At 58.5% G+C, this 14,573-nt stretch overlaps 2 protein-coding genes across 5 annotated transcripts in view; both read right to left on the bottom strand.

Moving 5' to 3' along the window:
- Window positions 1-9,497: 9,497 nt before the first annotated feature.
- LOC125362643 (tumor necrosis factor receptor superfamily member 22-like) lies at window positions 9,498-12,076 on the bottom strand. The gene is made up of 4 exons (XM_048361458.1): window positions 12,029-12,076; window positions 10,904-11,009; window positions 10,268-10,396; window positions 9,498-9,613 (listed from the first exon to the last, which is right to left on the bottom strand). The coding sequence occupies exons 1-4, from the start codon at window positions 12,074-12,076 to the stop codon at window positions 9,498-9,500; spliced, it is 399 nt and encodes a 132-aa protein (XP_048217415.1).
- A 2,227-nt stretch (window positions 12,077-14,303) lies between these two features.
- The window catches only part of Osbpl5 (oxysterol binding protein like 5), a 52,935-nt gene continuing 52,665 nt past the window's right edge, over window positions 14,304-14,573 (bottom strand). For 3 of the 4 annotated variants that reach the window (XM_048361021.1, XM_048361022.1, XM_048361024.1), the window contains exon 22: window positions 14,304-14,542. In XM_048361021.1, coding sequence (XP_048216978.1) covers window positions 14,404-14,542 — 139 coding nt within the window. In that variant the 3' untranslated portion in view covers window positions 14,304-14,403. The remainder of the gene's footprint in view (window positions 14,543-14,573) is intronic. The other variant, XM_048361023.1, reaches the window with a different exon arrangement.

Below are 14,573 nucleotides of genomic sequence, written 5' to 3'. Positions count from 1 at the left end.
AAAAAAAAATTAAAAAATACAAAATACCAGAAAAAAAAAACAAAAAAAACCCCACAAAATAACGGAAAAAATCAAAAAAACCAAAAAAAAAGAAAAAAAAAAACAAAAATGAGAAAATAAAAAAATTCTCCCAACTCTGCGCCGCCCCCTGTGGGGCCGGCAGGAGGCAGCTCTTTCGGGAGCTGTGCCAGGGCGGCCTGGACAAGGAAATCGTTCCTGCTCTAAAGCCTGAACGCTGGGCCTTGGGGCCCTTTGGGACCAGTGCTGCATTGTGTCGCTATGTGTCATCCTCGGAAGTAAAGTGACACTCCTCCCACTTCAAGAGCACAAAAGAAGAACTGCATGAGCCTATCCCCTCTCTCTTCTGGACTCTCACAGGAGACACCCAGTGGAATTGGAACATGGTTTACATCCCTATTGCAAAGGAACTTCCACATCAGGAGAACCTGCGTCTATTTTAGAAACTGTGAACCAGCCTCATCACCCAAATGTGTGTGTTCCTAGAAATAATGTTCCCGGCCCCTTATTCCGGTGACGACAGAGCACCTGTGTACCGTGGTTTGTTTTGATGATCGCATGGCCATCTATCAGTGGACAATATCCTGTGAGCCCATGGGAGCATCCAAGTACCGCTGGTTCCTAACGCCTGCTGTTCGTGCATCGGTCCCGAATACGTGGACTACGGAAGTAAGACCTTCAAGTGTACGGACTTAATGTTTTAAAGAAGAAAATCGTAAATAGAAAGCATCTTAGTTAGAAAGAAATTTGTAGGTATGAGAGTTCCTCAGAGAATCGAACCATGGCATCAGAGTCCCAACAGGTTATGAAGATGTCAAGATTCTGCATGGCATTCCCTTTAAGGTATGGTCTATCCAGGGATGCCTTCAGTTACAAGGTTATAGCTGCTCTTGTTCTTAATTCCCCACTGGTAACATAGCTTTACCTTTGGACACTTGGACAACTTTGCTCATAATTGCAACAGGTAACACAAAGAATTCCTAAAAGATCTGAGTTAGTAACGTAAAGCCTGATGATCTATTCTTTGGTATGCAAAAGCTTTCTGTCTTCTAAATTCTAGCATTAAACTGATACCATGAGCAATGATTTCTGCTCTGCTACTGAATGTCATTCTTCATTGTTCCCTGGTAGTGTTTATGTACTCTGTAAGTACAGTACATATTCAAATATATTACTGTAACAGCAGGGGGAGGGCACGACGGGGAGAACTTGACGGGAGGCTGGCCTGCCCTCCCCCCAGGCCTCTCCCTGCTTGGATGGGCTGGCGAGGGTGTCCTCCCCCAAATCCGTGTCCTGGTGTGAAAAGAAGCAATCTCTCCAGTCAGACATGAGCACCTGCAGCTGGCAACCATCACCGGTGTAACCCCAACTTCCCCGGTGTAACCCCAACTTCCCAGGCTCTGTGTAGAGGCTGTACATAACCATCTGCCCATCTGCGCGTGCGCGTGTGGCCTGCCAGCCACGACCTGTAACATCTGTTCACAGAGGTCAAGAGTAGCTGTTAACAACCTAGCACTCCATGTGTTGACAAGCCCGAGTCCCGCAAAACAGGACAGGGGCAGCGTCAGGCTGGGCGAGGATCAAAGCCAGCAGAACACCCCGCCCAGTGCCCGCCTAGCGGGGAGAGCGCAGCCACCTCTGCACAGAAGTGAACCGCCCGCCCCAGATCTCCTAGATTCACTTGTGACATCGCAGGGCCTTGCGCTCCCCACACGGTGACAGCCAGGCAGGACAGATTCGGGGACACGAGGCACGCGACAGCACAGCCAGGAGTTCACAAACTCAGCCCAGAGCAAATACAGGAGACAGGTCTCCACCCAGCCACTTCCCTGAGATGAAGGCACCAAAGCCAATGGAGGGGACAATGACGCCGGTGGCCGGTGACAGGCTGGGATCCACGTGGAGTTTGCCACATGTGGCTGCCCAGTCTTCCCAACACCAGTTGGTGAAGAGGCCATCTTCCTTCCAGCGTGTGTCTCTGGCTCCTTTGTCGAGTAGCAGATGGCTCCAAGTGTGTGGTTTGATTTCTGGGTCTTCAATTCTGTCCCATGGACCTTCAGTTCTGTGTCTGTGGTTTTGTAGTTGAGTTTGGAATGTGGTATTGTCATACAGCCTACAGTGCTTTTATTCTTTTTTTTTCCTAGAGTTGCTTTGGCTAGTCTAGGGATTTTGTTGGGTCATATCAATTTGTGGCTTGTTTTCTCTACTCAGTAAAGAACGCCATTGGATTTTTATGGGTATTGCATCGAGTGTCTATCATTTTGGCAGTATGGCTATTTTCACAATATCCAGTCTAACTATCCATGCACATGAAAGGTCTTTGCGTTTTCTTTAGATTTTTACACTTTTCACTAAGTGGATCTTTTACATCTTTGGTTCGGTTTGTTCCTAGATTCTTTTGAGGCTATTACAAGTGGGGTTGTTTTTATGATTTCTCTTTCTGCTTGTACATTGTTGGCATACGGAAAGGCTACTGAATTTTTTTAAGGCTGCTGGGTTTTGTGGGTTAATTTTGTATCCTGCTACTTTGCCAAAATGATTGATTAGTTCTTTTTTTTTTTTTTTTTTGGCCAGTCCTGGGCCTTGGACTCAGGGCCTAAGCACTGTCCCTGAGCTTCTTTTGCTCAAGGCTCGCTTCTTTTCCCCCTTCTGGCTTTTTCTATTTGTGTGGGGTTGAGGAACCAGGGCTTCATGTAGACGAGGCGAGCACTTTACCACGAGGCCACATTCCCAGCCCCAGTAAAATCCTGATCCTAAGCCAGGCGCCTGATGGTTCACACCTGTAACCCGGACATCGCGGATGAGCAGATGCTGTTACCTTGAGTCTTTTTATTTATTTAAAAATATTTATTTAATTTTAAAAATTATTATCATGAAAGTGATGTACAAAGGGGTTACAGTTACATAGGTCAGGCAAAGAGTGCCTTTCTCTCTCTTTTTCTGCTTCCTTCTTTCCTTCTTTCCTTCGTTCCTTCCCTCCTTCCCTCCTCCCTTCCTTTCCTTCTTTCCCGTTTAAGGTTAATCATGAGACTTGCGCTCTGGGCCTGGACACTATGCGTGGCCGCATCGCCCAGGCTGGGGGGTGTCCTCAATCCTGCAGCCTCGGCCTCCCACGTGCTGGGGTCACAGGAGTGCGGCCTCAGCGCCCGCTGGGGATTTCACTTCTGACATCGCCCCTGTGAGGGGAGAAAACCCGTGTGGTTTCCAGTCCCCAGTGCTGCCACCACAGCTGCAGGGTGGCTTTGACCCCAGCGCAGAGCCCGGCTCCCAGGAAGCCCGCACCCCTCAAAGAGCAGCCGGGGCCCGGCTTGGGATGCGGGGGGCAGAACACGAGAGGAACAGGCTCGCGGCCTCCGCAGCGTGAGTGGGCACGGACACCAACACGCAAGAGCAAAGCATCTTCTCAGGGGTTCAAGACCAGAGGAGGAAACTGACAAACCCACACAGCTGTCAGAGCAAGGAACTAAACCATCCTCCAGGGGACCCCCCCCCCCCCCCGCAGAGCTCTGCAGCATTGAGAAAAAGTCTCAGCAGGAGAGAGGCTCGCTCTCCCTCTTCTAGAGGGGCAGTGATGGGCAGCATGGCAAACACACAACTGTTTAGGGCTGGCAGTGCGGCTGAGAGGAAGGAGGAGGCTCTGAGTTCAAACTCCAGGTCGGGCACACGCAGAAAAGGGTCCAGCATCGTCATATGTAGTAGAACAACCAGAGCAGTTCTAGAAAACCTTTCCTCTGTGTGTGTGTGTGTGTGTGTGTGTGTGTGTGTAAGTGCACTCATGCACCAGTCCTGGGGCTTGAACTCAGGGCCTGGGCTCTGTCCCTGAGCCTTCTCAGTTTGTGTCACACCCACTTCCAGCTTAACTGCAGATTAGAGTCTCATGGACTTTCTTGCCCAGGCTGGTTTTGAACCGTTATCCCCACATCTCCTGAGTAGCTGGAATTACAGGTGTGAGCATGGCAGGCCTACCTTTTTTATGGCCCAAAGATAATCACAGCCAGCACAGGAGGAACACTCAGTAGCCACCATAGGTGGTGTCTCTCACCTGAAAATAGGAGAACAAAATCCAGGAAATGTTCTGGTCAGGTTAGGAATGAACACATCTTTCTTTGTAGATGACTCATCCTCACAAACAAACCCACAATCCACTCCCCACACCCTGGCCCAGCTAAATTCACATTCCCTGTAAACCTTCCCCATGTTTACAATGGATCATTTTCACCCCTCCCCCCAGGTCTTCCTTCCAAAATGCCAACAGCTTCCATGGTTCTAGTTTCATTGTTGCCATCAATCCATTTCTACAGTATTCCGCTTTTGTCCTCCTCCTTGTTAACCCAGCATCCTCCCAGGACTCCTCTCTCCTGACAGAAGCTGCTTCTTCCGTGCTCCCCACTGAGCAAGAATACGTCTTTACCAAGTCCTTTTTCATTTGTCTTTTTGGTGCCAGTACTGGGGCTTGAACTCAGGACCTGGGCAGTGTCCCTTAGCTTTTTCACTCAAGGCTAGCACTCTACCACTTGAGCCACAGTTCTGCTTCCGGCTTTGTGGTAGTTAATTGGAGATAAGAATCGGCCTGGGCTGGCTTTGAACTGTGGTCCTTAGAGCTCAGACTCCTGAGTACCTGGAATTAAAGACATGAGCCTGTAATTTTCTGGTACTAGATTTAAGGTTTCAGGTCTTATTTCGAGCTCCTTAATCCGGCTGGAGTTGATTTTCGTATGAGAGTGAGAGATTGAAGTCCAATTTCAGTCTCCATCAGGAGGATGCTTGGTTTTTCCTGAGGATTGAAGCTGGCTCATGCAGTGATTTTTCTTTTTTTTTTTTTTCCAGTCCTGGGTTTGAACTCAGGGCCTGGACACGGCCTCTGAGCCACTTTTGTTCAACGCTAGCACTCTACCACGTGAGTCACAGCACCACTTCTGGTGTTTTCTATATATGTGGTGCTGAGGATTTGAACCCAGGGCTTCATGCACGCCAGGCAAGCCCTCTACCACGAGGCCACATTTGCAGCCCAGGAAAGAGGCTCTTATCTCCACCTAACCGCCAAAAAGCTGCAAGGAGAGCTGTGGCCCAAGTGGTCAAACACCAGCCTTGAGCAAAAAACGTCAAAGGACAGAGCCTCGGCACTGAGTGTAGGCCCCAAAGCTTGTGTGTGCACAGGTGCATGCATGCACACACACACACACATGCAAATCCTGTGGGCAGCCCGGCTCTGCACGGTGGCCCGGCTCCGCCCCCTTCGGGGCCCCAGTGCGCAGGCGCTGGGTTCGAGGGCCGCTCGCAGGGGATTCTCCCGCGCTCGAGTGACCAGGCCTCCCGCCCAGTCCCCACCATGGCCGGTGCCACCCAGACTCCCATCTCAGCAACGCCGTGGGCGCCCGGTCACCGCCCGGTCCTGTCCCAACCCGGCCGCTCACCTGAGCACACCCCACCCCTGCACGCGGGCACACCCCAGCCCTTCCCACGCCCTTCCAGGCACAATTCCTCAGCGCCCACTCAGAGCTGAGCCCTGGGCCGCGCGGAGGACGCCATAGGCCCCGACTCCTAACGCGAGCGTGCAGGGGATGCCGGCGGCCAGGCCCGGGCCCTCGCGGGCAGCCTATGAGCAGCATGCTTCCAGCACGTTCCACGCCCTTCCCAGCCCCTCTCGGGGGCGGCTGCTCCTGCCCTCCGCCAGGCTCCCCGGGCCGCCCCGCTGCGGTGTTGGAGACCCCGCGCCCGCCATGGCAGCTACGCGGGGGCTGAAGGAGGAGGAGCCCAGGGTCAGGCCAGCCCGACACACATCTGTGAGGCTCCGGATCCCCAACTAATCATTACAAACCCCAAAGTGGGGCGCTCGCGGGGCGGGGGACAGCGGGGTGGATGCCGCCCAGCCTCCGCCAAGATGCCACATCGAGGAAACAAAGTGTGAGCTTCGTGTGGAAGGCATCCGCGGAACAGTGCTGCGGTTTGCACACCAAGGGGGCCCACATTCTGAGGAACCCCCAAAGGATGGCACTGTCCTCGTGATGGAGGCAGAAACTAGAGCAGGCAGGAAGAACTTGACTCCCCTCTGGATTTAACCTTCAGCCTGCCTAGCTCTAAGTTCACTTGCTTTCCCCACATCTTTCCCTACATCCAGAAGCCCCTGGATCGATCCTCAGTTGTAGTAAATAGAAGATTGATGAAATAAGGCTCGATTGAACAGGAAACGATAAGAATCAAGATAGACACTCAGATATTCTTGCAGGAGTTGCATACCATGTATAGCAATCTTACTCTTGGCTTACTCTTTTACATTTTTAAGGGTTAGAATTTGAGGTGTTTTGTTTTACACTTATTGTTATTATGAAGGAGATGTATAGAAGGATTACAATTCCATAAGTCAGATTAGGAGCACAGTTCTTGGACAATGTCACCCCACGTTTTCTTTCCTTGTTTCCCTCTCCTGTCCTTTCTGACAAGTTGCATAGTGTACATTGAATACTGTAACTACATTTGTTCACACTTCATTCCTATGCCCTCCTTTTTGTCCTGAAAGTACAAAAAAAAAAGCCATTCAACAACAACACCAACAATAACAACACAAAAGAAAAATTAACTCTGACTCAAGTGGAGGGAGATAAAAAGGAAGTGATCAACTCAAGTGGCATTTGGAAAAAAAAGAACTAGAGAATTATAGAATGCAACATTTCCAGCTCCTATCTACAATCCTAGGATAAATGAAACAATTTGATTCTCTGTCCAATGTTCCTGTCCTGTACATGGCCTGCTTCTCAGCCCATGTCTTTCCCATACACTGGTGTTCTCAGAAAGAGTTATTATTATTCATTTATTTTTGACAGCCCGGGAGCTTGGACTCAGGGGCCTGAGCACTGTCCCTGGCTTCTTTTTGCTCAGAGCGCTACTCTGCCACTTGAGCCACAGCGCCTCTCCTGGCCTTTTTCATATATGTGGTGCCAAAAGAATCAAACCCAGGGCTTCGTGTAAATGAGGCGCGCACTCTACCACTAGGCCACGTTCCCAGCCCTTGATCCTTGTCCTTGTCTATACCACCTTAGTCTCTTCCTACCCTGCACCCTTCATACTATGAGACCAGAGCTATTGGGTGTCAAGTCTGGTATTTCTAACTCTGGTATCTAGGCTATCAGAAGTGCCAGATACCTGAAATGAAACAAAGCCAAAAAAAATCCCAAAGTGGTGCTGTGGCTCAAGTGGTAGAGCACCAGCCTTGAGAAAAAGGCGCTAAGAGAGAGTGTAAGGTTCTGAATTCAAACTCTAGTACTGGTTTGGAATATGGCCTGGTATACAAGAAGCCCTGAGTTCAATTTCCCAGCACCACATATGTAGAAAAAGCCGGAAGTGGCGCTGTGGCTCAAGGGGTAGAGTGCTAGCCTTGAGCAAAAAGAAGCCAGGGACAGTGCTCAGGCCTTGAATCCACGGCCCAGGACTGGCCAAAAAAAGAAATGAAAACAAAACAAAACAAAACCAGAAAAAATCTTGTCTTACTTGAAGCATCCGAACTGCACACTGTGTCGGCTGTGGCGTTGCACTGCAGCAGAACGGGCTCCGTGGGTGGACACCTGCAGAGACACACACACAACACACACTCACAACTCACCCGAGGGCCTGACTGGAGACGCACACGCACCCACACACACCTGACCGGAGGGCCTGCCCTGAGACACACACACACACACCTGACCCGAGGCCCTGCCCTGGGACACCTGACAGGGCCGGAAGCCCCTGGCTGAGAAGGAGGGGAAGGGCGGAGCCCACAGAGGGATTCTCCCAGCTTAAACCACTGGGGAGCAGCCTGCGGACGGCGTCACTGCAGAAAGCGCCAAAGCCTGGCTTCTAGAGCAGCCACAAAGCACGCGTGAGCACGGGGGCATCTGCAGCCTCTGGGGCCTGGCGGCAGAGCCCGCCGTGCCTTTTCCTCTCCTTCCTCTTCTCCTCCGCGCCTGAGCCCCGCGCTCACCTCAGCAGCGAGGGGAGCAGATCTGCCGCGGGGCCTGCAGCCTGGAGCCTGGAAAAGGGCGGGGCTCCCCACACAGCAGCTGCTGGGCCCCACAGGGCCGCGTTGCTGCTCAGGGGCCACTGGATCCCGGGGTGGGGGGCATCGAGATTTACCCCAGGTGAGTGACGGCCCCGAGCCTCCCACCCGCAGTGAGAAGTGCGTGGGAAAGGTAGACAGCGCACGTAGAAGACGAAAACTGGACCCCTGCCGCTCACCTTGCACCAACACCACCTCAAAACCACCCAAGACCCTCCCGGGGAACCCTCCGGGGACGGGGAGCCCTAGAATTCATTGGGGTAACAGGATATTCTGAGTCCCAGCCCTCAGTCAGCGCAGCAGGAGACTCGGCACAGGGGTCCATGCGCTGTGATTGGGGGTGACTGCAGCGAGCAGGACTCGGCCCCGCGCCTGCCCAGGGCTGTGGGGTGAGGGCTGCGGGGTGGGGGCTGCGGGGTGGGGGCTGCGGGTGAGGGCTGTGGGGTGGGGGCTGCGGGGTGGGGGCTGCGGGGTGGGGGCTGCGGGATGGGGGCTGCGGGGTGGGGCTGCGGGATGGGGGCTGTGGGGTGGGGGCTGTGGGGTGGGGGCTGTGGGGTGGGGGCTGTGGGGTGGGGCTGTGGATGGGGGCTGTGGGGTGGGGGCTGTGGGGTGGGGGCTGTGGATGGGGGCTGTGGGGTGGGGGCTGCGGGGTGGGGGCTGCGGGATGGGGGCTGTGGGGTGGGGCTGTGGATGGGGGCTGTGGGGTGGGGGCTGTGGGGTGGGGGCTGTGGATGGGGGCTGTGGGGTGGGGGCTGTGGGGTGGGGGCTGTGGATGGGGGCTGTGGGGTGGGGCTGTGGATGGGGGCTGTGGGGTGGGGGAGGTGGGGTGGGGGCTGTGGGGTGGGGGCTGCGGGTGGGGCTGTGGATGGGGGCTGTGGGGTGGGGGCTGCGGGTGGGGCTGTGGATGGGGGCTGTGGGGTGGGGGCTGTGGGGTGGGGCTGTGGATGGGGGCTGTGGGGTGGGGGAGGTGGGGTGGGGGCTGCGGGTGGGGGCTGTGGGGTGGGGGAGGTGGGGTGGGGCTGTGGATGGGGGCTGTGGGGTGGGGGCTGTGGGGTAGGGCTGTGGATGGGGGCTGTGGGGTGGGGGCTGTGGGGTGGGGGCTGCGGGTGGGGGCTGTGGGGTGGGGGAGGTGGGGTGGGGGCTGCGGGTGGGGGCTGTGGGGTGGGGGCTGCGGGGTTGATGACAGCGCAGAGGGGCCCCCGCGGCCTGGACGGCGTGAGCGACTCGAGAGCGAGCTGGGCTCCGGGACGGGCAGGGCCCCGGCCGCGCGCGAGGCTGAGGGGCTCCGTCGGGGGCGCGCAGGGCGCGTGGCCGAGTGGGCAGCCGTTTCTTGGTGTGAACTGTGCTAACCCCCCCGTGACTCACGCGCGGGCCCGGCTGGTCCCCCCCCAGGGCCGCCGAGGCCCCCGCCGCCCCCGCGCCCAGCCGGCCTCGGGCGCCCAGCTTCCTACTTGGTGCACGGTGAGCAGGATTCGGAGGCCTCCCGGGCCGGGTGGAAATGGCCGCTCCGGCACTGGCACGCGCGGTCCCGGGCTGACGCGCACTCCACCACCGGCTCCTGGTCTGGGGCCGGAGAGGAGCGGGGTCACTTCCAGGTGGCACTGTCCTCACGGGGGCATCTTCACTCCGATGGGGACCCCAGGGGCCCCGGGACGGATCGAGCGGCCACGCCAGCGGGGCCCACGGCCTCCCGAGGGAGCACTCACGAGCGGCTCCCAGCTCCGCTCAGTGCTCCCTGCAGCGGTTCAGCTTGCACACTCACGTTCCTGTGCCACAGATCTCCGTCCCCCCGAGGCCTGGCCCCCACTCCTGATTTACACACCCAGCTGCGTGACTGCTGCCCCCCTCCACGCCCGCCCCTCACTCCTGCCAGCGTCCCGGCTGCCCCCTCCACACCTCCCCAAGCCCCTCAGCCCCCCCCCCCCCCGCCCATCCCCTCCAGCTCCTGGGCGCGGCTCAGATTGTTCTGCGCATGTGAGGCTGACTCTGAGGTTTGCCCCAGGCTGAGCGGGCAGGAGGAGCACCGTGAAGGGCAGGGAGCCCCCACTTCAGCCCGCTGACGGTCTCGAGTGCTGCACCCCCGTGCCGGGTGGAGACTCCGGGCCTCCCAGGGCCACAGACATGCACCTCGCCCCCCCAACTCGGTATCTGGGCCCAGTGCCCGGGCCCGGTCCCGACGCGCCGCTGTGGGCGCCACGGCCCCGCGGGCAAGCTCACCCTCCCGGCAGGTGGAACAGGGCCGACACGCAGGCAGGCCGTTGGCGAAGGCGGTGAACGTCCCTGGCTCACACTTCTCACAGGATCCCCGCGTGTGGGGGCTCACACACGCCTTGCTCACGAATTCACCTGTGAGAGGATGGCCGAGGTCAGAGGTCAGCTCCAGGCTACACCGGGGTCACGGGAGTCAGAGAAACGGTTGTGTGTGTGTGTGTGTGTGTGTGCGTGTGTGTGCGTGTGTGTGTGTCGGTCCTCCAGGGGCTTGAACTCAGGGCCTGGGCACCGTCCCTGGGCGTGCTTTCTACCACCTGACCACAGCTCCACTTCCTGCTTCTTGGTGACTGGTAGGAGGTAAGAATCCCACAGACTTTCCCACCTACACTGGCTTTGAACCTTGACCCTCACAGCTCAGCTTCCTGAGTCCCTAGGGTGCTAGGGGTGAGCCGCCCATGCCTGGCAAGGGGAATGGACTCATTCCGCGGCTGTGTATGCAGACAGGAGACCCCTGCCCGGGGCGGAAAGAGCAGGAGACAGCTGTGGAGCCCCTGCTCTCCTCTTCCCACGAGCAGCTCCACCCCTGCTCTGCGCGAAAGGCCACAAAAATCCCTGCTATGCCCCCGGCCCACTGGAACTCACCTGCGGGACAGAGCTGGCAGCACCAGCGGTCAGGAGACCAGTACTCATCCGGGCTGCAGCCACGCTGGGCCGGCTGCTCTGCACGCACTCGGGCCATGACGGGGACCTGGGGAGAAGGAAAAGGAATGTGTTCACCCACCACACTGGCTTTCCCAGGGGTGATGGGGAGGAATTGGGGGGGCAGGGGTGGTGAGGAGGAGCTCTCCAAAGCTGCCCCTGGATCTTGGGGCTCGGGCTCTCCGGGAAGACCCAGCAGGTGAGGGTAACTGTGGTCATTTGCTGTCCCCCTCCCCTCCCCCCGTGTGTGCATGCTCACACATGTGCCAGTTCTGGGGCTTGAACTCGGGCTGGGGCTGTCCCTGAGGTGTTTGACTCCAGACTAGCCCTCTACCACCGGAGCCACAGCTCCACTTCTCGCTTGTGTGGGTAATTAATTGGAAATAATCATCTCATGGGCTTTCCTGCCCGGTCTGGCTTCAAACTGCGATCCTCAGATCTCAGCTTCCCGAGTACCTAGCATTACAGGTGTGAGCCACCCCCACCCTTTTTTCCTGGGGGGCAGGGAGGTCCTGGGGCTTGAGTTTGGGGCTGGGTGCTGTCCTTGATTTCTTTGTGCTCACTTTGGACTTTCTGGGATTAACTGAATACAAGGATCTCAGCCTGGCTTCGATCCTGATCCTCACTGGCAGGCTACTAGGTAGCTAGGGTGTCAGGTGTGGCGGCGCCCGGCTTCACCAGGCTTCTGGGCTCAGCGCTGGCCCTCTGCGCCTGAGCTACACCCCCACTTCCCACCAGCTGGGCCGGGGAGCCTTGTTGGGAACCTCGGTGGGACGCAGTCCCCACCTCCACCCAGGGGAAGGAGGCCTCCTTCCCAGAGCGCGGCTCCCTCTCAGCCCCTGCCAGGGGAGGGCAGCGCCCTGCGCGTGGACACCGGCGGCCAGAGTCGGGCTCTCCCCCGGGGAGCCGGGCACCTCAGCCAGGGAGGGCCAAGCCCGTCGAACTGCGGGGAGACGGCTTGGGGGACCTCCCATCGGGGGCTCGGAGCTCCAGCCCGGTCCGCACCCCTGACTCCCACCCGGAGCCCCGAGCCTGGTCCCAGCCCCGCAGCTGTGAGTGTGCACTCACCTGGGTCAGGAGCAAGAGCAGCCAGCGCAGAGCCCGGCGCGCAGCCATGCGTGGAGGGGAGTCCAGCCTGGTGCGCCCGGCTCTGGGAAGAGGTGCAGGGTGCCCGGTGCCCAGGTCAGGGGCGCCCGGCTCTGGGAAGAGGCGGGCGGTGCCCGGTCTCCTGGTCAGGGTAGCAGGGCTCTCAGAAGAAGCTCGTGGTGCCTGGTCCCTGGTCCTGGCTTAAATCAGCCACTGTAGTCAGTGTGCTAGATGGTCACCGCCTGGCCCCGCCCCGCGCTCGGAGCCTACCCGGTGCCTCGGGCCCCGCCCCCCGCTCCTCCCACTGGTCGTTTTCCCCACCCTGGACACAGCTACGCAGCCCACACTTAGTCACCACAGCCAGAACACCAAGCAGGCCCAGGCGTGGGTGGTTTCCCCAGTCTTCTGGGTGACTGCACTCTGCGCGCTGGCTGGTTTGGCTCCGGGTCAGGGCCTGGCGTTCCCCCTCCCTGCCTGAGAGCCCTCTGCCGGCCCGAACCGCGAGCGCCCGGGGCCAGGCCAGTCCCCCTGGCTGCTTCCAGCCTCACCCGCTGCCCTGGCCTTTCAGAGACGCCAGTTAGCTGCGTTACCCACAAATACCCCTCTAGCACACCGGCGCTTTTTTCTTTTTTGGTGCTGGTCCTAGGGCTTGAACCCAAGGCCTGGGGGCTGGTCCTGAGCTCTCTTGCTCAAGGCTGGCTCTATCACTTGAGCCACAGCTCCACTTCTGGCTTTTTGGTGGTTAGTTGGTAAAAGTCTCATGGACTTCCCTACCAGGCTGGCTTTGAACTGTGATCCTCAGATGTCAGCCTCCTGTGAAACCAGGATTACAGGAGAGAGTCATCCATTGCTTGTGGTTTTCTTTTTTGTCTTGATGTTTGGAGATAGGGTCCTGATATGTCTCCCCATCTCCTGTGAAGCTTCTGAGTTCAAGCAATGCTCTTGCCCTGGCCTGAGGCATACCCTGCCTGTTTCATTCTATCTCTTAAAGGGCTTTTGTGTTTTTAAAACGTGCGATAAGGGTACGGATGTGGCAGAGGGTCAGCGTGTTGCCTAACACCTACTCGCTCTGGTGGTTGATCTCTAACACTGCCTATCCTGGGGTTTGAACACAGGTCCTGGGCGCTGTCCCTGAGTTCCTTTTACTCGCGGCCAGTGCGCTACCACTTGAGCCACAGCTCTACTTCTGGCTTTTTTTGGGTAGTTCAGTGGAGATAAGTCTCACACACTTTCCCGCCTGGGCTGGCTTTGAACTGTGATCCTCAGGTGTCACCTGACGTGACGTAACGGGGGAGGAGAAGGTGGAGGAGAGGACTCCGCTGAGCTAGCACAGGCACTCCTGTGAGTCTGCCCCGACCCGCCGGCCGGTGCGGGAAGGTCGGCCCTCTGCCCTCCCCGCCGTGAACTGCTCTGCGTCGGCTGCAGACCGGCCCACGCTGGTTATCTGTCGTCCCCGGGAAGCCCCGTTCCCCGCCAGTCCCCACAAAGAGAACAGGCGCCCGGGTTTCCATTTATTCAAGGCAAGGAATCTAGACATGCTCCCAGCAGGAGATGCGGAGACAGGAACCGGGTAAGCACTCGGAACACGAGACGATGGGCTGCGGCTGGGATGGCACCTACAGACGAGTTTAAGGCTCCGGATGCGAATCCGGGTAGATGCTGACAGGCACGCTCGCTCCCAACCCACGCAGCGCCACCGCCGGGCGCCAACCGCTGCCGGCGCCAGACCGCGGCTTCAGTATTGCAGGTATGTGTAAAAAGTCAAGGGGGCCGGAAGACAACGCAGCGGGGTGCAGCCCCGCCTCCTGCCACCAGGGCCCCCCGGGCACCGTGGGCTCCTCCGGGGACCGGGCTAGGCGTGGTCTTGCACCTCCCTGGCTTGGCCCCCACCACCGAGCACAATGGCGGGGTAAGAGCCCGGTGTCCCCCCGGCTGCCTGGGCCCTGGGTTTCCGGGGAGGGGACCCCTCGTGACGCTGGCTCTCGCTTCCTCATGCCTCCGGACCCCTCCTCGTTCACTGCCACCGTGCTGTGGCCATGCACCGTCCGGGGACGCCCCTCTGTCCCCCAGGCCCCCCAGTGCCGCCCCGCTGGTGTGGGCGGCAGGGGACGCGGCGCGGGGCAGAGCTGATTTGGTTTCTCATTAAGGCCGGGGCCGGGCAGAGGCCCCTCGGGAGAGGCCAGCGCCCCTCCCCGTGCCGGGCGCGCGGGGCGCAGAGCCCTCGGCCCCGGGCCCCGCCTGCTGCCGTCCGCGGGCCCCCCTCCTCCCGCACGCCCCTCCGCCCCGAGGGTCCGGCATGAAGTGCTGGGTGCGGGGAGGCCGATCTGCGCTGGGCCCGTCCCCAGTCCCCCGCGCTCCTATTTCAGGACGCAGTTGATGAGGAGCTGGCAGGACAGGAACACACAGAGCAGGAACCAGGCGCGGGGGCTGTGCAGGAGGCCCGGGGCTGGGCCCTGTCTGCCGCGGACCACGCCGCCCACGATGGCCGAGAGGTGCCTGGAACGGGCGAGAGTGTCGGGCGCCAAGT

The sequence above is a fragment of the Perognathus longimembris genome, chromosome 13 (genome assembly GCF_023159225.1).
Source record: "Perognathus longimembris pacificus isolate PPM17 chromosome 13, ASM2315922v1, whole genome shotgun sequence".
NCBI lineage: Eukaryota > Metazoa > Chordata > Mammalia > Rodentia > Heteromyidae > Perognathus > Perognathus longimembris.
Note: the sequence above shows the minus strand (reverse complement) of the source record. Positions and strands in the feature narration are given on the sequence as shown.